The sequence below is a fragment of the Dermacentor variabilis genome, chromosome 10 (assembly GCF_050947875.1).
Source record: "Dermacentor variabilis isolate Ectoservices chromosome 10, ASM5094787v1, whole genome shotgun sequence".
Lineage (NCBI taxonomy): Eukaryota > Metazoa > Arthropoda > Arachnida > Ixodida > Ixodidae > Dermacentor > Dermacentor variabilis.
The window spans coordinates 128,137,936-128,161,618 of record NC_134577.1 but is presented as its reverse complement, the minus strand read 5'-3'; the positions used below and the strand labels follow the sequence as shown (position 1 = coordinate 128,161,618).

At 52.4% G+C, this 23,683-nt stretch overlaps 1 protein-coding gene across 1 annotated transcript in view; it reads left to right on the top strand.

Annotated features, from left to right (window-relative positions):
• LOC142559414 (uncharacterized) overlaps positions 1 to 23,266 on the top strand; it is a 180,871-nt gene extending 157,605 nt beyond the window's left edge. Inside the window, exon 7 of the mRNA XM_075671012.1 lies at positions 22,937 to 23,266. Within this exon, the coding sequence (XP_075527127.1) occupies positions 22,937 to 22,967 (31 nt within the window). The 3' untranslated portion in view covers positions 22,968 to 23,266. The remainder of the gene's footprint in view (positions 1 to 22,936) is intronic.
• The last annotated feature ends 417 nt before the right edge of the window (positions 23,267 to 23,683 follow it).

Here is a 23,683-nt window from a genome sequence, read left to right as displayed (position 1 = left end):
TTTCAGGGTGTAGAGGTAGACGCTGGTCACCCTCGATGACGCCTTCTACGTCGACAGGAGTTTTGGTGCCGACGGAAATGACAATGCTGGAGCGGTGCGGGAAGCTGACTTGATTCGGGAGCATGCTGAAGGCATCGTGACTACAACAGCTCTCCAGCGGTATCGCTCAATCTTCCAACAGCGTCATCGACTTCGACTTCAGGTCGATCATTGCGCCCTGTTTGTTTGGCGAGTCCATGCCGAGAATGACGTCTCGTGAACACTGTTGGAGGATAACAAAGGTGGCACGTAAAGTCCGATAATGAACGGTAACTCTTGCCGTGCAGATTCCAGTCGGCGTGATGAGATGCCTTCCAGCTGTCCGAATTTGAGGACTTTCCCATGCAGTCTTCACTTTCTTCAACTGGGCGGCGATGGGTTCAATCATGACGGAGTAATTGGCTCCTGTGTCTACTAAGGTGGTATGACGGAGTAATCGGCTCCTGTGTTTACTGAGGTGGTGACTACGTGGCTGTCGAGAAGCGCGTCGAGGTTGGTGGTTTCTTGTCTTGCGTTACAGTTAGGTATCGATGTCGGATCACGATTGCGTCGCGTTGACCTATGGCTGGTACGTGGCGTCGTCAGGTCGCCTTTCGTCGGCGTATTCTTTGCTTCCAGACTTCGTCGGGATGGCGGCATGTCGTTGTCATGTCTTCAAGGTAGTCTTTTCTGCGTCTTCGTTGGTGTCGGAGGATCTTCGTCAGTTCGACGAACAGCAACTGCACCTTCATCGCGTGCTGCTTTTAGTTTTCCGGATATGGGATCGCAGACCGGCCCCGGGCTGGGCCAGTGTATAGACGGCGCTGCTGCAACAGGTAGCGGCCTGGTGACGGCGAATGGGACGGTCGTCGAGAGCACCATTGAGTGGCGGTGATGTAGTCGGTGATCTTGCGAGGTTGTTCGCCAAGCTGTGGTCGCAGCGCGTTAACGGCGAACCCTCGCAGTTCCATCTCCCAGTATGGGCATCGGTTGTAGACGTGACCCACCTCTCTGCAGTGGTGACAGAGCGGGCGGTGGTCAAGAGCGCGCCAAAGTCCGTCTTTCTTGCGTAGCTGCGCTGGGCGACGGGTGGGCTTGCTGGCGGCGGTGGGGGTGGATGAGGGAATATTAGCGTTAAAGCGCCTTGCAGCGATCGCGCAGGGGGGCCTTGACGGCGGGTGACGGCGTCGTAGGTTTTCGCTGGTGATTATGGTTGCACCTCAGAAAGTCCAAGCGATCGCTAAAGCCCTTTTTTGATGACTTCGGCGATTGAGGCCACTTGAGGTTTCCACATCGGGTACAACTTCTGCAGCTCTGCCCGTGCGACCGCTCTGATAGCCTCGCGCAGATCGTCGGTGGCCAGTGATTAAATTCCGGCGTAGTTGGTAGAGTTCGTGCAACGGTTGAATTGCCGGTTACGCATTTCGAGTGTCTTCTCGATGCTGGTGACCTCGCAAAGGAACTCTTCTACGGTCTTCGGTGGGCTTCGTATCATTGCGCCGAAAATTCTTGCCTCACACCATGCATGAGTAGGCGCAGTTTCTTCTCCTCGGGCAAATCAGGGTTGGCCAGGCGGAACAGATGACTCATTTCTTCCGTAAAGATGGCAAAGTTCTCGTTAGGTAGCTACGCTCGGGCGTCCGGCATAGCTTAGGCCCTTCCCTTGAACGCGACGCTCGTAAATGTGCGCAGGAAGCCGCTATGGAAGTCCCATGTTCTCAAAGTCGACTCCCGGTTCTCAAACCACGTTCTGGCGGCGTCTTCTAAGGCGAAGTATACATGCCGCAGCTTGTCGTCGGAGTCTCAGTTGTGGAAAGTCGCGATTCGTTCGAAGGCCTCCAGCCAGGATTCCGGGCCTTCAGTCGCTGCTCCATGGAAGGTCGGTGGGTCCCGTGCTGCTTGCGGGAGAATGGGGGACCCTGGTCCAGCCACTGGGGTTGTCTTGGTCACCATCTCCTTGGTCGTCTCAGGTAGAAGTTCGTGTTCTGGGGTTTACTGTTGCAGTCGGCGACTTGCTCGATTATCCGGGACGTCGTAGGTTTTGTCTTTGTGGTGCGGGCTTGTATCATGGCTTGTCGGGGGCGTCCGGTACATGAACTAACCAGCACCTCCACCAGATGTCACGTGGTAGTGACGGTTGAGGACACAGCAACAAAACTGTGAATGGCGAAACTAACGTTATTGAGCCAACGTATGCCCAGAAAAAAACAGGCTACATTTATTGTTCAACAAAAACAGCCAACACTCTGTGGTCAGCGGGTCACGCGCGTCGGCTTTTATACATCAGTCGTCGAATGTTCGAGAGTAATCACTGGGACCCGCGTGTCTCCCATAATGTTCTACACTATTCGCGTCGTGCATACAGGGAATCAGATTACACAACGTTTGGTGACAGAGATCGGATGGAACCATCGATAACATTCCAGAAACTTCCGATACATGCAGGCGCGTCTTGCGCTGTGCGATAACATTTGTTAGGCAGTGAAACGTGTCGGCCGATAAAGACAAACAAGTGCACGTTTGTCGCCCAATAAAACGGTAGTTTCGTCTTTCCCAGTTTGGCTGCTTTCTTCACCGTCACTACCCCGCACCTCCACCAGATGTCACGTGGTAGTGACGGTGAAGAAAGCAGACAAACTGGGAAAAATGAAACTAGCGGTTTATTGGGATAACTTGTAGTCTCAAAAACAGGCTACACTCAAAGAATGGTGACAGCGGCGAGCACAGTCGGCGATCGTCGAAAATCTGATCAGCGGGTCAAGCGCGTCGGCTCGTCGAATGTTCCAGAGTAAACGCTGGGACCCGCGTGTCTTCCACGAAGTTCTATACTATTCGCGTCGCGCATACATGCAATCAGATTACAGAAGGTTTGGTGACAGACATCGGATGGAACCATCGATAACACTCCAGAAACATCCGAACATGCAGGAGCGTCCTGCGTTGTGCGATAACATTTGTTAGGTGGTCAAACGTGGTCGCCCTATAAAGATAAAGAAGTACACTTGCCAGTGTCGTCAAAACGTTAAGGTATTTGTTGGACTACACAAAGGAATCCAGTACCTCAGAGTATTGGTCCATCTTTGTCAATAGGGGGACACCACCATCTCTTAATTTCTGCTCTGGTTTGTGTTATGTAACCAGGAATGTTAAACGGTAGGTATTCGTCCGGATACCGGGTTGCAGCTAACATGATAACATTGAATCACAGATTAATTTCAGTTAGCAATCCTTCTAAAGACGTGTGTTTTTTCTGGCGGAATAAGTATTGGCATGGAATACCGTAACAGTTCGAATTTTATTCCTAACAAAGTTGCTTATGTTACTAGTAGCTGTGTGTTTGTAGCACCTACCGACGGCGCTATGCGCGGACGCTGTAGGTCGGCGCCCTCAGTGAGCATGGAAAAAGATGACGAGAGTAAAGATGGGGGCCCATGCCCACGGCGCAAGCACGGCACGCGCTAGTCGGTTCTAAGAGCCTGCTACTCTTGTCTGCTGACTCTCGTGCTTCGTTGCGACCCCTCGGTTTGCGACGTTGGTGACTCCGGATGACGAGATAGCAGACCCCAGCAACCTACCGACCTCAGTCAACCTTCCGCCTGAAGCTACCTAAGGTCCACGAGATGTCGCAGCCCTTCAGCTCCGCTTGCCCGTGTTCTGGCGCATGAACCTGCAGGTATGATTCGCTAAGTAGAAGCCATCTTCGATCTATACCGCATCACCTCGGAAGCTTCTCGGTTTCGCAACTTACTTTGCAGCCTGTCTCCTGAGGCAGCTCAAAATGTGGTAGGCGCCATTGCTGCCCTGTTTGAGCTGCCCCGTACCAACGACATAAGCAGAGTTTTCTAGTTTGCACCAGGGCATTGGAGAGCGCGCGCCTCCAGCAGCTGCTCACCTCCGAGTAGCTAAAATATCGCCTCTCCTCACAGCTGCTGAACAGCATGCGGTAGCTCCTGCACACAAGCGATGTCGACTGGAACGCTGCGCCGTTGAGGGCGCTCTTCCTGTAGCGTTTGCCGCAGTCCATCCGACTTGTTTTGCGTGCCGCAGGAGACTTGGCTCTCAACCATCTCGACCAGCTCGCTGATCAGATCCACGACGCGAGTGCTCCTTCCAGCGCCTCCCTCTCTTCTACGCCAGAGACCTCAGCCATGTCCCGCTAAGAGTCTCTGATTGGCCAGCTCGCCGTTTCCATTGATGCCCTTCGGACATGCTCTTATAATCGGTGCGGCTACTCCTCACGCCCCAGCCGCCGTTTCTCTTCCCCGAGAAGTCCCCGCTTATGCAGTCCTCGAAGCTTGCCTATTTCCAGGTAACATCGCACTTTCCAGCGCCATGCCTGTCAGTGCAAGTCCCCATGCCAGTGGTCGGGAAATGCCCTACGACATCAATGACAGCGTCTTGTGTCCTCGCCTTACAGCTTGGCCGCCTTTTCGTAGTCATAAATCGTGTTTCCGGCCTGCGCTTTCATCAGCGTACTCTCAGCGCACTGCCGTTTTCCAAGCGTGACCGCGCTTTTAAGTCATCTGGCCCTACGCTCCGTGTGGCGAACTCTACCAACATCGCCACGTATTGGCCTATGGTCCCGCACTCTCGACCTTGGCCTGCGGCGCGTGTTCCCGTGGGTCTCCATCGTTGGCGACGTCAATCAGCCTATGCTCGGCTCCATCTTCCTGGCCCATTTCGACCTCGACGTCAGTATGCGCTGCCGTCGACTGATTGACAGCAAGACACGACACTCCATCCCTGGATTTCTGTCTGGTGACGCTCCCACTGGCATCCGCACGCTGATTCCACCATGCCCATACGCTCGCATCCCCTAAGGCTTTTCTGAGGTGGCGAGGCCCTGCAATTAAATCAGCCACTCAAGCACAGCGTAACCAACGACATGTCACGCGTGGTCCACCCGTCGTGCCTTACCCGCGCCGCCTTTTCGGTGAGCAACTGTACATTATTGCTAAACGGGAATTTAAGCAAATGCTCCAGCTGTGTATCATTCCACTATCGTCCAGCAGTTCAGCCTCCCCACTTCAACTGGTGCCCAAGAAAGGACTGGGTGACTGGCGGCCGTGCGGCGACTTCCAGGTGCTCAACGCTAACACGGTCTGCGATAGCTATCCCTTTCCAGCCATTCAAGATTTCACAGGCCTCTTGGAAGGATGCAATGTCTTTAGTAAATAGACCTTTCCAAGGCGTGTCACCAAATCCCCGTTGAGCCTGCCGATATTCCAAAGACGGCCATTACTACACCGTTAGGCCTATTCGAGTATGTGCGCACGCCCTTTGCGCTTGGCAACGCAGCTCAAACGTTCCGAATATTCATTGCCGAGGTAAAGCGTGAACTGCCGGTTGTATTTGCCTACATCGGCGACGTCCTGCTCACCGGTCCCAATCCACAAGATGATGTGTCACCTGCATGAACTCTTCCAACGCGTTGGACAATTTGACCTCATTGTAAACCCCCACAAATGCGTCTTTGGGTCTTCCGAGCTCCATTTTTCGGTTCACCATATCTCCGTGCTGGAAATCCACTCGTTGCCTTCCCACGTCCAGGCAGTGCCAGACTTCCCAGGACTCACTACCCTACCAGTTGTGTGAGTGGCTGGGCCTAGTAAATTTCTCCTGGTGCTTTATTCCGCACTGCGCTGAGCTTCTGCATCGATTGGCGGACCTTAGCACGACCAAGGGCTCCTCATACGCAATTTCCTGGTCTCCCGAAGCTCAAGTTGCTTTTAGGGCTGCTAAACAAGCCGCCATCGATTCGGTGTTTTTTCTCCACCCAACGAGTAACGTGAGTACTCGCATCATGGTGGATTCTTCCACTGTGGCCATCGGCGGTGTTGTCTAGGAGCAAATCGACTCCGAGTGGCGCCGACTGGGTTTCTTCTCTCGGAAACTCCAAGCTGCCGAAACTCGCTACAGCGTTTCTGGCAGCGAGCTGCTCGCTATCTACTCCACCATCAAGCACTTCCGGCACTTGTTGGAGGGCCATCCATTTTTTGTTCTTACAGACCGTAAGCCTCTAGTGTATGTCTTCCGTACGAACTCTTCCAAGTACGTGGCACGTGAACTTCGTCGCACATGAGCTTATATGCTGGAGTTCACTACGGATATCCGACACATCAGACACCGAAAACAAAGCATCTGATGCCCTCTCCCACATAACCTCCCTCGTCACTTCTACATGAACTGTAGATTGGGAACGTGTAGCTCAGGCGTAGATGGAGGCCCTTAGCTGCAAGCGTTCCGTGACCATTCCCCATTCCCTCCGACTAGAACTCGTTCCTCACCCGTTTGTGCCCGGCTCACTCTGGTGCGACATCTCAGCGGGCGCCCGTCGCCCCTTCATTTTGGCTGCCTTTCGTCATGCAATGCTCCCATCCCTTCACGACATCTGCCATCCCAGCATCCGAACCACGCAGCGCTTGCTTACACAGCGTTAGGTCTGGCCAAGCAATAACACCGATGTTCGCGCCTCGCGTACCAGACAGCCAAGGTGACGAGGCAGGGCAAGGAACCACGTTTGCACAACGCAGCACGAAAATCGTTTCATGGCAAGTGTCGCACGTGTGGTGTATAAGTTCCCTCTCACATGCGAGAGAGTTTACATTGGCCAAACCGGTCGATGTATAATTACCGACTGTGTGAGCACCATTACTCCCTCGATGATTATGACGGTGCAAATTTGCCTCGCCATTGCAATGAATGTGACTGTTACCCATTTTTCAAGAATGTCACAATTCTTGGTAGATAGAGACAAGGGCAATGAAGAACGAGAAATCCTGGTAGCGTACTACATCAAGTTATTAGGTGACGACTGCATTAGTACGACCTCGGTGCGCTTACTTGAAAAAGAATTTGCCTCTTTAGGTCTGTCATGACACATGTGATATTTTGTCTTTTCAATGGTCTGTGGTTAGTGATGCCTCCATTGAGCATGCTCTGTTGGCCTTGCTGGGACTATGCCCTTTCTAATAAAGCTCAGTTGATAGTCCACTCGTTATATTGTGCACATCTCTCCTTCTCCTTTGTCTTTTGTGGCTGGTTTTTTCCTGCAACTATGTACCAAATGGCCCGGATGTCAACCCTTCTGGAAGGAGGCTCCCCACACAAAGTCTCTCAAGCAGTCTTTCTTGCCACCTGGCTGTCGCTGTTACCACGTCCACCTTGATTTGGTTGACCCGCTTCCTCCCTCTCATGCCTGCCGGTACATGCTAACAATGATTTACCGCTTCACTCATTGGCACGAAGTCGTGCCCGTTCCGGAAAATGACTGCGGAAACGGTCGCCAAAGCCGACGTTTCAGCATGGTTTTCCCGCTTCGGCTGCCCCAGCACTGTGATCACTGATCGCGGCTGGCGATTTGACTGTACCCTCTTCACTTTCCTCAACCACTTGCTAGGCGCTAAACACTGCTGTACCACCGCATATTAGCGCTGTGCCAACGGCATGGTTGCCGGCTCCACCGCCCGCTCAAGACTGCCTTCACTACGCGCATGGATCGGGAGCAGTGGGTCGACCACCTTCCTATGGTGCTTCTCAGCCTACGCGCTGTCCTTCGTCGCGACGTTGGCTGTTCTCCGGCCGAACTCGTGTGTGGTTTACACCTGCAGCTTCCCGGAGACTTGTTCGTTCCTTCGGGCCCCTTGCCTTAGCCGCTACAGTACCTTCAATGCCTACAGGACTGCATTCAGCAACAGCGCCCTGTCCCGCCTCGATCTTTGGTCCACAGCAATATTGTGCATCCACAACTTGCGTTGTCAACCCACATTTTTGTCTGACGAGACAATGTAAAGGCACCTCTTACACCCTCCTACGGTGAGTCTTAACGTGTCCTCCACAAGACGCCTAAGTCCGCCACCATGCTATTGAATGGTCGCGAAGAGTTAGTCTCATTAGGCCGCATCAAACCGGCCTACCTCGAGAAGCGTCCCTCAAGGTTCCCCGCTGATGTCGCCGGCCTATCCGTGGATCTGCAGGTTACCCAGGCAGCACCACGTACACTTCGTCGACGAGTAAATTTCGAAGCTCCGTCTCTGCGGGGGGGCCTGTAGCGCCCACAGATGCCGCTACGCGCGGACGCTGAAGGTCGGCGCTCTCGATCGGCAATGCAAAAAGATGTCAAGAATAAACTTGGGCAGAACGTGCTCGCGGTGCAAGCACGGCACGTGCTAGTATGTTCTAAGAGCCTGCTGCGCTAGTCCTCTACTTCTGGCGCTCGGCTGCGAACCCTCGGTTCCCGAAATGTTCATCCGGCATCGTGGGAGCAATAGCTATTAACTACAGTCTACTAGGTGTTGCTTGTGGCCTTTCCTGGGTCTTCCGAGCTTTATACAAGCACCGCAGGCTCAACATTAATCTGCCTGATGAAAATCTTGCCGCTGCTATGCCACGTGTATAGAAAACTATTGTCCTTCGGCCATTTCTTCGTTCCAAACAAATGTGCCCGGGAGTGCTTAGTCAAATTTTCTGGTACGTGGATGTGTTGCGGACGGTGGCTTAAGGCATATCCTTCTGGGGACCATTATTCACTTGTGTCAGACCGGTAAAATCAAACTATCACACCGTGTGTCTTCTGAGACCTAGTCCCGCACTTCTTTACAGTGCGTTGCCGTCTGACGCGCAGCGAGACGCGCTCAGTCTCGATATTCCCTCGATGGAGCATCCGAATTTGATAATGAATATCTCGAATTAGGTGAGATTTTCAATATTTTAAGCGATGGGCCTCCATGAAAATGTCACTGAATCCTCCAAATTTGCCATTTAGAGAACTGTCCCCAAGTACGAATAAAGGTTCGTTGATTAATTTTTGTTAATTAATCTTCGGGAGCTCTTGTTATTGGCAAAAAAGTATGTCCACCTTAATTAGGAACTCGTCTGCAAAAACGCCAGGTTCACTGCGCTCATTGCATTTTTTTAGTATGTATTGTCTAAAAAACGCCCGGCATATCTCCCTCAGCAGCTCTACGAACTTGTCATCTATGCATTCGTGCTACCAAATACCCGATATCTATTATGTCGCTACGTTGTCACAGGCTCCTTTAATATCTGCAAATCAGTTAGTACCAACATATTGTCACATAAGCATCTTCCTGGTCTTAACTCATTGTGTAGCATCCCCATTACATCATTTCCTTTTTTACCCACTTCAACAATTGTAATATTATGGCTTACATTGCCATTATATATATCACCGACGTTACCATGACTGGCCTGTACGAGCTCGTCCTACCCTTATCCCATTTGCTTTTTTAGATGAGGTTCATTTTGCTTTCACGACATCCAGCCGGAGCTTTCTTTGTTCTAATCACTTGCTCCATGGCTATAGTCAGTAGTACCTTACCCTTTGGACCGAGGTTTTCGATTAGCTGTATTGGGATTTCATAGGGTCCTGCGATCGCGTTGTTAGGGACCTTTTCATATTTTTTTCCAGTAAAGGATTTATAAGCAATTTTTATCTATCAGTCTTCTCTGTTGCGGCTGGATATGTTTGAGTCTGAACTACGATTTATTTGCTGCCGAGGTTACCCTGATGACATCTCTGATGTACCGCAGCCCATCGCCTATTTCGCAGATGTTACCGTCTTCATCCCTTATAGCCGCTTGCGAACCTTTAGCTGGAGCTCCGGGTGTTTTTTACGTAATTAGAAAATTTTTTGGCGTGCGTTTGTCTCTTTTGCGAATAATATGCGCACAAATTTCACTGTGCATTTAGTTTCCTTTGCACTTCCCGACCTTTTTCTTATCTCAGTATTTGTTACGTTGAAGCAGCGCCTCTTCGTGTAATCCCAACTTTTTAGATTCTCGATAATCACTAGATGCCCACTTACGCTCTTCGGTTGCTTGCTTTATTACGGTGTTCTACCCCTTACGTGGTTTCATCTTTCCAATCAGCAATTTTTTACCGTGTCTGTCTTACTCCTGCTGCACAACGGCACCAGTTCTTTATATCCCCAGACTGCTGTAGGAAGATCTTTCATTTTTTTTCTTTGTTTTTGAGATCGCTGTTCTTGCTTTTCATTTTTATGCTATATTTCGTGTTTTGCCTCCCTATATCTCCCAAATTCTCAAGCTAAACATTTATGATCGCTATCAAGGTTATTTTTTTCCACGTTCCTCGGTCATCGAAGTTGCGGAAAAATTCGAAGTCGTGCTCGGAAAGCTGATCTGTGGGTCAAGTGCGTCGGCTTTTTTACATGACTCGTAGAAGATCGTGAAGTAATCACTGGTGCCCATTTGCCTTCGAGAAAGTACTCTCTAGTTCGCGTTGCTTATACTGTCAGATCACACAGGGTTCGGTGACAACGGATAACGGTTAGAACCACTGACAACATTCGCAAAACTGCCGATACAAGCACGCACGTCCGGCGCTGAGCAATTACGTTTTACATCTGCTAGCCGGTGAAAAGTTGTCACCAGAGAAAGTTAACAAGTACGCGTGTCAATACTGTCACGTAGTAGCGACGGTGAAGAAAGGAAAAAGTCTGTGAATGACGAAACTCGCGTTTTACTTTTAGGCTAGGCTCAAAGAACAACGACAGCGGCGAACACAGTTGGCGAGCCTCGAAGATATGATCTGGTGGTCAAGCGCGTCAGCTTTTTTTTTCATGAGTCATCGAAGGTTCCAAAGTAATCGCTCGTGCCCACACGTCTTCCAGAAAGTTCTACACAATTCACGTCGCACATGCAGTCAGGATGCACAACCTTAGGTGAGAACAGACAGCAGATAGAACCATAGATAACGTTCTAGAAACTTCCGATACATGTGGCCGCGTCCCGCGCTGAGCAATAACATTGTTAGACGTGTAATAAGATGATTTATTACGAGGCACTAGGCACAGTCTAGTAGCACTGGCAGTAGATGAACGCTGATCATGCGCACAGCCGACACAAGAGCGCCTTCTTCGTCTTTCTCTTCACCACAATGGCCCCCGGGAGAGAAGAGGAGCCATCCTGGCGACTTACGGCGTAGGTAGGATGAGGGGGTCATAGTACGGCTTAAGTCGGTTGACATGAACCGTGTCACGCCCGCGATGCCTATGGTCGGGTGAAGGTGTCACAGGTTCTACAACATAGGTGACAGCGGAGGGATGGTCTATGACGCGGTAGGGGCCATCATAGCGTGCAAGGAGTTTGGTCGAAAGGCCAGGGCTGTGAGGCGGGACCCACAACCAAACAAGAGAACCAGTCGGGAAAACTGGTGTAAGCGCGTCACTGTCACGCCGCAGCTTTTGACGACCTTGAGCAGCGGTCGTAAGGGTTCGCGCGAGCTGCCTACAGTCCTTGGCGTATTTGGCGGCTTCAGACACAGGCGTGCATTCGGAAGTATCGGGTCGGTATGGGAGCATTGTGTCCAAAGTACACGAGGGCTCTCGTCCATACAGCAGAAAAAAAGGCGAAAAGCCAGTGGTAGCTTGTGTGGCCGTATTATAGGCATACGTGACGAACGGCAAAACAGTGTCCCAGTTACTGTGATCCGAGGCGACGTACATAGTCAACATGTCACCGAGTGTGCGGTTGAACCTCTCTGTCAAGCCATTAGTTTGCGGGTGGTAGGCTGTAGACTTGCGGTGAACGATGCTGCATGCAGCGAGAAGGGCTTGGATGACTTCGGACAAGAAGACACGTCCCCTGTCGCTGAGCAGTTCGCGTGGTGCGCCATGTCGAAGAACGAAGTTCCGCAAGATGAAGAACGCAACTTCCCGCGCAGAGGCTGCAGGGAGTGCGGCAGTCTCGGCGTAGCGCGTCAAGTGGTCGACACCTACAATTATCCATCGGTTACCCGCGGAACTGCAGGGAAGTGGCCCGTATAGGTCTATGCCGACGCGATCGAAGGGCCGAGCCGGGCAGGGCAGCGGCTGTAGCTCACCAGGAGGGCGAGGTGGAATTTTACGCCGTTGGCACGCCGTGCAAGCGCGTACGTACTGGCGCACGAAGTGATACATGCCGTGCCAGTAGAAACGCTGCCTTAGCCGAGTATACGTTTTCAGAACACCGGCGTGACCATTATGAGGAGCAGCATGAAAATAAGCGCATAGGTCAGAACGCATGTGTCGTGGTATCACCAGGAGCCATTTGCGACCATCAGGCAAATAATTTCTGCGGTAAAGAACGTTGTCGCGGACAGTAAAGTGAGCTGCTTGGCGACGAAGTGTTCGAGAAGAGGATGTGGCGGATGGGTCGTGGAGGAAATTCAGCATAGTTGAAAGCAGGGGATCCTTACGCTGCTCGTCCGGCATATCAGCGACGTTGAAGGCTGACATGGATGCGAAGAGCGGAGACACTGAAGCCACATCACAAGGTAGCGGCGATCGGGAAAGCGCATCGGCGTCAGAGTGCTTTCTGCCCGATCGGTAGACAACGCGGATATCATATTCTTGTAAGCGGAGTGCCCATCGCCCTAGGCAACCTGACGGATCCTTCAACGAGGACAGCCAGCAAAGTGAATGGTGGTCGGTGACAATGTCAAAAGGGCGACCATATAGGTATGGGCGAAATTTGACGAGCGCCCAAATAATGGCCAAGCACTCCTTTTCGGTTACTGAGTAGTTGGCTTCTGCCTTCTTTAAAGTTCGGCTCGCATACGCGACGCCGTACTCGTCATAGCCGTCTTTCCGTTGTGCGAGGACTGCACCAAGTCCGATACCGCTGGCGTCCGTATGTACCTCTGTAGGCGCTGTGGGATCGTAGTGTCGAAGAATCGGTGGCGAAGTAAGTAGGCGACGTAGTTGCTGGAAGGCTTCGTCACAGGAAGTTGACCACGCGGAGATGCCGTTGGTAGCGGTAAGCAAATTGGTCAGTGGTGCGATGATAGTCGCGAAATTGCGCACAAAACGCCGAAAGTAAGAGCAGAGCCCTATAAAGCTGCGGAGCGCCTTAAGAGTAGTGGGCGTCGGAAACTCTGCGACCGCGCGAAGCTTGGCTGGGTCACGAAGCACGCCGTCCTTCGATACAACGTGACCCAATATTGTTAACTTGCGAGCAGCAAAACGGCACTTCTTGATGTTAAGTTGGAGGCCAGCAGAGGTGAGGCAGGTCAGTATCTCACGCAAGCGAACGAGGTGCGTCGGGAAATCTGGCGAAAACACCACGATATCATCAAGGTAGCACAGACATGTTTTCCACTTGTAGTTGCGAAGGATGGTGTCCATCATACGCTCGAAAGTAGCGGGCGCGTTGCATAGCCCGAATGGCATTACGGTAAATTCGTACAAGCCATCGGGCGTGATGAAAGCTGTCTTCTCACAGTCATCATCTGCCATCGGCACTTGCCAATGCAATGCACTTGCCAAGCAGCCGGAGCGAAGATCCAAAGATGAGAAGTACTCTGCGCCTTGCGAGGAGTCGAGGGCGTCATCTATCCGAGGCAGCGGATAGACATCTTTACGAGTGACCTTATGGAGTCGACGGTAATCCACACAGAAGCGTATTGACCCGTCCTTCTTGCGTACTAATACTACAGGAGACGCCCAAGGAATGTGGGAAGGGTGAATGACGCCACGGTGCAGCATGTCGTCGACCTGCTCGTTAATGATCTTCCGCTCGGCTGCCGACACGCGGTATGGTCGCTGGCGTAACGGAGGATGGGAACCAGTGTGTACGCTGTGAGTGACGGTTGTCGTACGCCCCAGAGATGGTTGGTCACAGTCAAACGACGAGCGAAAATTCTGAAGAAGCGCGAAGACTCGCTGGCGATATGGAGGCGGCAGATCGGCGTCTACGACAGAATCAAGAACGTTTGACGACGACGACGACAATGATGATGATGATGTGCACGGCACAGGAGAAGTGAGGGCGTCGAGTTCATAACAGGCAGTGTCGTCGGAAACATCGAGAATGTGAAGCGGGTCAAGGGGCTGAACACGACCGAGTGATTCGCCGCGCAGTAACGACACATGGTAGTGATACGGGTTACACACAAGTATTGAGGATAATCCAGACACAGTGGTGAGGACGGCAAATGGGAGAGGTAGGGCCTTGCGACGTAGAAAAATTGGCGACGGTGTAAAAAGTACTGTAGCGTCTGGCGCGGTAGAGCGAGAGACGGGCACAAGCACACACATGTCGGGTGGTATGTCCGTATCGGACACAATAGTGAGCTTGGAGGCTTTTTGTTCAGAAGGGTCAGGCAGCGGGGCATCGGCAAGCGGGAAAAGCGCTACTTCGGCCCGGGCGCAGTCGATGATGGCACGATGGTGAGACAAGAAGTCCCAGCCGAGTATAATGTCATGTGAACATGATGACAACACGAGAAATTCAACAACGTAGACAATGCCTTCGATGAACACCCTTGCAGTACATTGAGCGACCGGGGCTATATGCTGCGCAGTCGCGGTGCGTAGAAGCATACCAGACAACGGCGTTGTGACCTTATGGAGGCTGCGACAAAGCTTTTCGTCGATAACAGAAACTGCAGCCCCAGTATCAATAAGCGCAATTGCGGCGGTTCCTTCGACCAAAACGTCCAATAAATTGCGTGGCGACTGTGCAGGCCTTGGAGAAGTCGCGAAGTTTGCAGTTCGTGCCTGCGGAACTGCAGCAACTAGTTTCCCTCGCTAGGTGACTGGCGGCGACGTAAGGGGGAAAGTGAGCGACGACGTGGCGATGGCGAACGATGGGTGCCGACAGGGCGTCGCGGAGGCGGCGAAAACTCGTGGTCGGGAAGCATCGCATGCCCGGCGGTATCGTGGGAATAGGCATATCCAGGTGGTGCGACAGGAGCGTTAGCAGCTGGCATACGACGATGGCAGAAGCGCGCAACGTGGCCGGCGACACCGCAAGCGAAGCATATGGGTCTGTTGTCGCGTGTGCGCCAAGAGGTCTGAACTGGGCGTCGAGATGGAACGGGAGGCGACGCGGGAGGAGGTGCAGCAGGAAATCGCATTGGCGCCGGAAACGAGAACGTCGGCGGCGCAGGTCGCGCGGCGACTTCGGCATAAGTCAGAGGTGCAGCCACGGGAGGGCAGGGTTGGGCGAAAGGTAAAGACCCAGCAAGTTCCTCGCGAATGGCCCGCCTAATGGGAGCAGCCAGAGATGTGTCAGGCAGGGTAGGTCCATCGTTGAGAGGCAGCATAGACAATTGGCACGCCACCTCCTCCCGAATGAAATCCTTTATCTCAACAGAGAGCGATGCTGCTGGCGTGGTGTTTGAGCGAAGCGTGAGGCCCGAGAGAGAGTCGCCAGGTGCGAGAGCGCTGCGCGCAAGGACCCTTTGTCGACGCAGCTCATCGCAGCTCTGGCAAAGAGTGACGACAGCTGCGACAGAAGTAGGGTTCCGCGCCAGGAGCATTTGAAATGCGTCGTCCTCGATGCCCTTGAGGATGTGCTTCACCTTGTCTTCTTCAGTCATGGTGGAATCGACGCGGGCGCAAATATCAACGACATCCTCTATGTAACTAGTATAAGTCTCGCCGGGCTGTTGAGCGCGCTGGCGGAGGCGTTGTTCAGCACGGAGTTTTCGCAAGGCTGGGCGACCGAAGACTTCCGCGAATGCAGTTTTGAAAGCGGACCAGGTTTGCAGCTCCCGTTCGTGATTGTGGAACCAGAGGTTCGCAACGTCAGCAAGATAGAAGATGACGCTACGGAGCTTCGTCGGGTCATCCCACTTGTTGTGTTCACTGACGCGCTCGTAGGTCGAGAGCCAATCTTCTACGTCAGTCTCACCTGAGCCGCTAAAAACAGGAGGGTCCCGCTGCCGTTGCACGGCGCCGCACATGACAGGAGCGGCGTTCATAGTAGCGGCTGGTGAGGTCGGGGAGTGCAGCACCTCCACCAAATGTAATAAGATGATTTATTACGAGGCACTTGGCACAGTCTAGTAGCACTGGCAGTAGATGAACGCTGATCATGCGCACAGCCGACACAAGAGCGCCTTCTTCGTCTTTCTCTTCACCACAGACGGTTTAAAAAAAAGTCACCCAAAAACGATAAACACGTAGGCCTGTCAATACAATGGCTTTTGTCCTTATAGTTTGCGCTTCTAGGCAGTTTTGAGTCTATGCCTACCCAACGTGTAAAACCGTCCATCCATCATGTAAGACTAATCGCTGAAAGAAAATTAACGTATAAAATAATTTCCAAAGAAAACATTGGCGGTTGTGAGTTGTGAAGCTACGACCGCACGCACAGAAGCCGGTGGCAGCGCTCCCTGGTTCGATACCGGCTGGAACCGGGTATTTATTTCTTATTCCCGGCGACAGCCGCTACGGACACCTGGCACAACGGGCAGCGGACCCCATCGCCAACCGAAATGGCTACTGACATGAGCCTGCAACAGCTTACGCTGTAATAGTCATATTCGGAGTAACAACACTTGGAAAATAAAGCAGCAATTGATGCCTAGAGACGGAGGCACCATGATATGCTATAATGTCTAGTGATATCATCGTCGACATTTTCTTTTTTTCTCTCCTGTCACTAAAATTTTATCCACATTTGACCGGCTCATTTGTACATTGAACCTGCGAAGGCTGCACCAAGCCATCTGTCACGGACACGTGAAAAAATGAACGATAGTTGTATAGGCATGGTAATTTCTCTTCATGTCAGACAATTTAGGGCTCACACACGTGCACCAGTGTTACTTTATATTCCTGGCCTTGTTCATAAGTCGCAATTCATTTATATCTTATCTTTATCGGGCGACGTTTCGCCGCTTAACAACTGTAATCGCACAGCGACGGACGCGCCTGCATGTATCCGACGTTTCTGGAAAGTTATCGATGCTTCTAACCGGCTGTCTGTTGTCGCCGAACCTTGTGTTATCTGATTTCATCGCGTAACGCGAATGGTGTAGAACTTTGTGGAAGGCACGCGGGTCCAGACGATTAGTCTGGAACATTCGACGACTGCTCTATAAAAGCCGACGCGCTTGACCCGCTGATCAGATTTCCGACGATCGCCGACTCTGTTCGCCGCTTTCGTTGTGCTATAAGTGTAGCCTGTTTTGTGGGCACAAGTTCGCCCAATAAAATCTAGTTTTGCCTTTCACAGTATTGCTACTGTGTTATTAACGTCACCACCACGTGACATGTGGTGGAGGTGCTTGTGCGTTCATGTACCGAACGCCCCCGCAAAGCCGCGATCCAAGCCCGAAGCCCGAGGACAGAACCAACATCGCCCAAGACCAGCGTGCTAGCCGCAGACTGCAAGGACTGCCCCCAGAGCACGGACTTCTACCTGAGACGACAAAGAAGATCGTGGTCAAGACAACCCCAATGGCTGCCCCAGCGTCCCCCGTTATCCTACAACAACCTCGGGACCCACCAACCTTCCATGGAGCAGCGACGGAAGACCCGGAATCATGGCTGGAGACCTACGAACGAATCGCAACATTCAACAACTTGGACTCCGACGAGAAGCTGCGGCATGTCTACTTCGCCTTAGAAGACACCGCCAGAACTTGGTTTGAGAACAGGGAATCGACCTTGACAACGTGGGACCTGTTCCGTACCGGCTTCCTACGCACCTTTACAAGCGTCGTGCGCTAGGAAAGGGCTGAAGCTATGCTGGACGCCTGAGTGCAGCTGCCAAACGAGAACGTCGCCATCTTTGCGGAAGAAATGAGCCGTTTGTTCCGCCACGCCGACCCGGATATGGCCGAGGAGAAGAAAGTCCGCTTACTGATGCGTGGTGTAAAGGAGGAACTTTTCGCCGGGATGGTAAGAAGCCCACCGAAGACTGTCGGAGAGTTTCTTCGTGAGGCGACGAACATTGAGACGACACTCGAGATCCGGAACCGGCAGTTCGATCGCCGCACGACCTATACACACTACGCCGGGGTTCAATCATTGGCCACCGACGACCTACGCGAGACTATCCGAGCTGTCGTGCGGGAGGAGCTACAAAAGCTGTTCCCATCATCACAGCCTCAAGTGGCTTCGATTACCGACGCCGTGCGTGACGAGCTCCAACAACAGCTTGGAGTAGCCCCTGAATCGCCGCAGCCTGAGCCGCAAGCGATGACCTACGCCGCCATCGCGCGCCAGGGCCCTGTCACGCCGCAGTTCCGTCGTTCGCCGCCGCCGCAGCCAGCACGATTACCCGTCGTCCAGCGCACCTAGGCGAGGAAGACAGACATTTGGCGCGCTCCTGACCACCGCCCGCTCTGCTACCACTGCGGAGAAGCGGGTCACGTCTACCGACGATGTCCATACCGGGAGATGGGACTGCGAGGTTTCGCCGTGAACGCTCCGCGCCCGCAGCAAGGTGAACGCCCCCGGGATATCGCCGACTACTTCGCCGCTACTCAGTGAAGCTCTCGACGACCGTCACGTTCGCCATGACCAGGCCGCTACCTGTCGCCGCAGCGCCGACCATACACTGGCCCAGCCCGGGGCCGGTCAGCGAGCCCATATCCGGAAAACAAAAGGCAGCAACCGATGGAGGTGCGGTTGCTGTTCGTCGAACTGACGAAGATCCTCCGCCGCCGACGAAGACGCCGAAGAAACCATCTCGACGACATAATAACGACACGCCGCCGTCCCGAGGAAGTCAGGAAGCCAAGACTACACCGACGAAAGACGACTTGACGATGCGACTTACCAGCTTCAGTTCAACACGACGCAGCCGTGATCCGACGCCAAGACCCAACTCCAATGCAAGACAAAGAACCACCGACCTCGACGTGCTTCTAGACGGCCACGCAGTCACCGCCTTAGTCGACACAGGCGCCGATTACTCAGTCATGAGTGGACACATCGCCGTACAGATCAAAAAGGTTAAGACTGCAAGGGAAGGCCCTCGAATTCGGACCGCTGGAGGACACCTGATTACGCCGACAGGAATGTGCACGGCAAGAATTACCATTCGCGACCGCACTTACCCTGTCACCTTCGTTATCCTCCAACAGTGTTCACGAGACGTCATTCTCGGCATGGACATCCTCAACCAACACGGCGCAGTCATCGACCTCAAGTCGAAGTCCATAACGCTGTCGGAAGATCATGCGACACCGCCGGAGAGCCCTCGTAGTCACCACGCCTTGAGTGTGCTCGTACATCAAGTGAGCATCCCGCCTCGCTCCAGCATTGTCATTTCGGTCGGCACCGAAACACTCGCTGACGTAGAAGGCGTCATCGAAGGTGACTAACGTCTACTGCTAGACCGTGAAATTTGCGTCGCAAGAGGGATCGCTCGACTGCACGGAGAAAACACGAAAGTGTTGCTGGCAAACTTCAGCCAGGAGTTCAAGCACATCAACAAGGGCACGACGATCGCATACATCGAGGAAATTCTGGAAAACAGCAATGCGTTTGTCCTCTCGAATTCCGCCGCATCTACCCCGACGACCTTAGTTCCCGAGCCAGACTTCGACATAGATCCAAGTCTCCCCGCGATTAAGCAACAACAGCGCAAAAGTCTACTTCGACGATACAAAGAGTGCTTTTCGACGTCATGAAGGATTCGACGAACTCCAGTCGCAAAGTATCGCATAATAACCGAAGAGGGCGCTCAACCTCTCCACCAGAGCCCATACCGAGTTTCGACGCGAGAATGCGAAGCTATAAGGCACCAAGTCGACGAAATGCTGCGCGACGACATCATCCAGCCGTCCAAAAGCCCGTGCGCATCTCCTGTAGTCTTGTTGAAAAAAAAGGACGGAACCCTGCGTTTCTGCGTCGATTATCGTCGTCTGAACAAGATCACGAAGAAGGACGTATACCCCCTCCCACGGATAGACGACGCACTGGATTGGCTCTGCACGCTAAATACTTCTCGTCAATGGACCTCAAGTCTGGCTATTGGCAAATAGAAGTCGACGAAAGAGATCGCGAAAAGACGGCCTTCATCACCCCAGACGGCCTCTACGAGTTCAAGGTTATGCCATTCGGACTGTGCTCGGCGCCTGCAACGTTCCAGCGCGTAATGGACACGGTTTTAGCAGGATTGAAGTGGCAGACCTGTCTCGTTTACTTGGATGACATCGTCGTCTTCGCCGGAAATTTCGACGATCACCTGAGGCGGCTTGCGACAGTACTAGAGGCCATCAAGTCATCAGGGCTCACTCTGAAGGCGGAAAAGTGCCGATTCGCTTACGATGAGCTTTTGTTTCTAGGCCACGTCATCAGCAAATCAGGAGTACGCCCCGACCCACAGAAGACAGCTGCCATCGCAAAGTTCCCGCAGCCAACCGACAAGAAGGCAGTGCGCAGATTCCTTGGCATGTGTGCCTACTATAGGCGCTTTGTCAATGACTTTTCACGTATCGCGGAGCCGCTAACACATCTAACCAAATGGGATGTCGAGTTCAAGTGGGAAACGCCGCAGGCCAAGGCATTTCAAGAACTCAAACGAAGCATGCAGTCGCCGCCGGTACTTGCACACTTCGACGAGGACGCCGATACCGAAATCCACACTGACGCCAGTAGCCTAGGCCTCGGTGCCGTCCTAGTTCAGAGGAAAGAATGACTTGAACGGGTGATATCGTATGCTAGCCGGTCGCTGTCAAAAGCGGAAAGCAATTATTCTACGACTGAAAAGGAATGCCTCGCCATCATTTGGGCTACAGCTAAATTCCGCCCTTACCTCTATGGCAGGCCATTGAAAGTCGTCAGCGACCACCACGCGTTGTGTTGGCTAGCTAACTTAAAGGACCCTTCAGGACGGCTGGTGCGGTGGAGCCTCAGACTACAAGAATATGACGTCACGGTAATATACAAGTCCGGAAGAAAACACTCCGACGCCGACTGCTTATCACGCGCCCCCATCGATCCCCCGCCGCAAGACGACGAGGAGGACGACGCCTTCCTTGGGATAATAAGCGCGGAAGACTTCTCTAAACAGCAACGAGCAGACCCGGAGCTAAAAGGCCTCGTCGAGTATTTGGAAGGGAACACCGACGTTGTCCCTAGGGCATTTAAGCGTGGGGTTTCTTCGTTCACGCTACAAAACAACCTGCTCGTGAAGAACTTCTCACCAGTCCGCGCCAGCTACCTTCTTCTTGTACCCTCAGCGCTGCGTCCAAAAATACTGCACGCCCTACACGACGATCTAACCGCTGGGCACCTGGGGTTCTCCCGGACGCTGTCGAGAATACAGGAAAGGTATTACTGGCCGCGTCCGACCGCCGACGTCGCCCGTTACGTCAAGACATGCCGAGACTGTCAACGACGCAAGACACCACCGACAAGGCCAGCAGGATTACAACAGCCGATCGAACCTCCTCGCCGACCATTCCAGCAGATTGGTATGGATTTGTTGGGGCCGTTTCCGATGTCAACATCCGGGAATAAGTGGATCGTCGTGGCGACGGACTATCTCACCCGCTTTGCTGAAACTAAAGCTCTACCAAAAGGTAGCGCAGCCGAAGTGGCGAAATTTTTCGTCGAGAACATCCTGCTACGACATGGTGCTCAAGAAGTCCTCATCACCGACAGAGGAACGGCTTTTACAGCAGAGCTCACCCAGGCCATTCTGCAGTATAGCCAGACAAGCCACAGGAGGACAACTGCCTACCATCCGCAGACGAATGGTCTCACGGAGCGCCTGAACAAGACCCTCCCCGACATGCTAGCAATGTACGTCGACGTCGAGCACAAGACCTGGGACGCGGTCCTGCCGTATGTAACCTTCGCTTACAACACGGCAGTGCAAGAAACAACACAGATCACGCCGTTTAAGCTGGTTTATGGCAGGATCCCGAAAACGACGCTCGACGCCATGCTGCCCCACGTCACTGGGGAAGAGAATGTTGACGTCGCTAGCTATCTGCAGCGCGCCGAAGAAGCCCGACAGCTCTCCCGCCTACGGATCAAGAACCAACAGAGGACCGACAGCCGACACTACAACCTCCGACGATGCTTCGTCGAATACCAGCCCGGCGACCGTGTTTGGGTTTGGGCACCGATACGCCGACGAGGTCTGAGTGAGAAACTATTGCGCCGCTATTTCGGACCCTACAAGTTCATTCGACGTATTGGCGCACTGGACTATGAGGTCGTGCCAGACGGAATTTCGCATTCACAGCGGCGCCGCGCACGATCTGAAGTGGTCCACGTGGTGCGTCTGAAACCCTTTTACGGACGCTGACGAACTTCCTTATTTTATTGTTTTCTTTGCTACGGGTGTTTTTCTTTATTACTTTCGTTTGTATGCAGCATCGGGTCGATGCTTTTTAAGAGGGGGGTATTGACACGTGTGCTTATCTTTATCGGGCGACCACGTTTCGCAGCTTAACAACTGTAATCGCACAGCGACGGACGCGCCTGCATGTATCCGACGTTTCTGGAAAGTTATCGATGCTTCTACCCGGTTGTCTGTTGTCGCCGAACCTTGTGTTATCTGATTTCATCGCGTAACGCGAACGGTGTAGAACTTTGTGGAAGGCACGCGGGTCCAAACGATTAGTCTGGAAAATTCGACGACTGCTCTATAAAAGCCGACGCGCTTGACCCGCTGATCAATTTCCGACGATCGCCGACTCTGTTCGCCACTTTCGTTGTGCTATAAGTGTAGCCTGTTTTTTTGGGCACAGGTTCGCCCAATAAAGTCTAGTTTTGCCTTTCACAGTATTGCTACTGTGTTCTTAACATCACCACCGCGTGACAATATGTCCACAAAACATCACAGTCCTCAAATGATGAAGTGTTCTTGCATTTGTGACAATTCAGCCGAAGTTTAAACTGTGTTCCACCGGTCAACGATTGCTCATGCTCAATCTTAACACATTGACCGGTATTACCTGCACAATATATACCGCAGCTACAATGAACATTTGTCACCGGCCTTTGTATAACACTGACATCATTTCCACGGATTGTCAGTGTTAGCATACGAACTTGCCGATATCTTCCTTTAACTTCATTCCTTTCTATGTTACTCCGGTTCTGGGGCAAGCATTCAGAACACTTGCGTTGATCCAGAGCATCAACAAGGTTTCAATTCGCTTGTGCGCCCCTTATCCTCTTTTTCTTCTTTTCAGACCTGCAACTTCGATGCCAACACTGTTTTAAGGACAAAACGAAGATGGATCGCACGCACCAGTGGTTGCCTAGAGAAAGTGTTTGTTAGCTAATGTCATTTATTATTTTTGTATGCTTAGTGCGCGCACTTATTCTTTAATCACAATGAAGCTACTCTAACTATCATAGCGCAGATTTTAGAATCTCAAAGGTCTTCACACATAAATCAAGTGATACTAAAGCCGTAGTTATAGGAGATCTACTCCTGTCTACCTGCTTGATGTTACTCTCTGTAGTTGAGGTAGACCCGCATAGTTGATCGGCATAATAAGATCAAAATAAAAGGCTTGTTACTGCACAGATATCACGCACTTATTCAGAGGTCGGCCCGTCAACACCTCTGATTTCATTACCTTAGGGTGGGCCCTCCCCGGTACAACGCAGACACAACAACAACACACAGTCACCAACGCAGTAAATACCTCTATAATACAATTCCTATCCCTATAGTTGCCAGGACATTTTGTATTCGGATAAGCATAGAAGCAAACCCTTTTCAAAAAACTGTTGGCTCTTAGACAACATGGAAACTGTTTTCCGTGGGTGTCACCATGTTTCGGCACGTAGCGACACCTCACCTGCACCAGCGTGCCTCCACTTCTTCGGTGTTTATAAATGCTGCACCGGCGCGCCCCAGCCCGTCGAAGTCATCTACAGGGACATGTACGACATCAAGTTTTGAACCGCCCTTCGATAGGTAAGGTTTC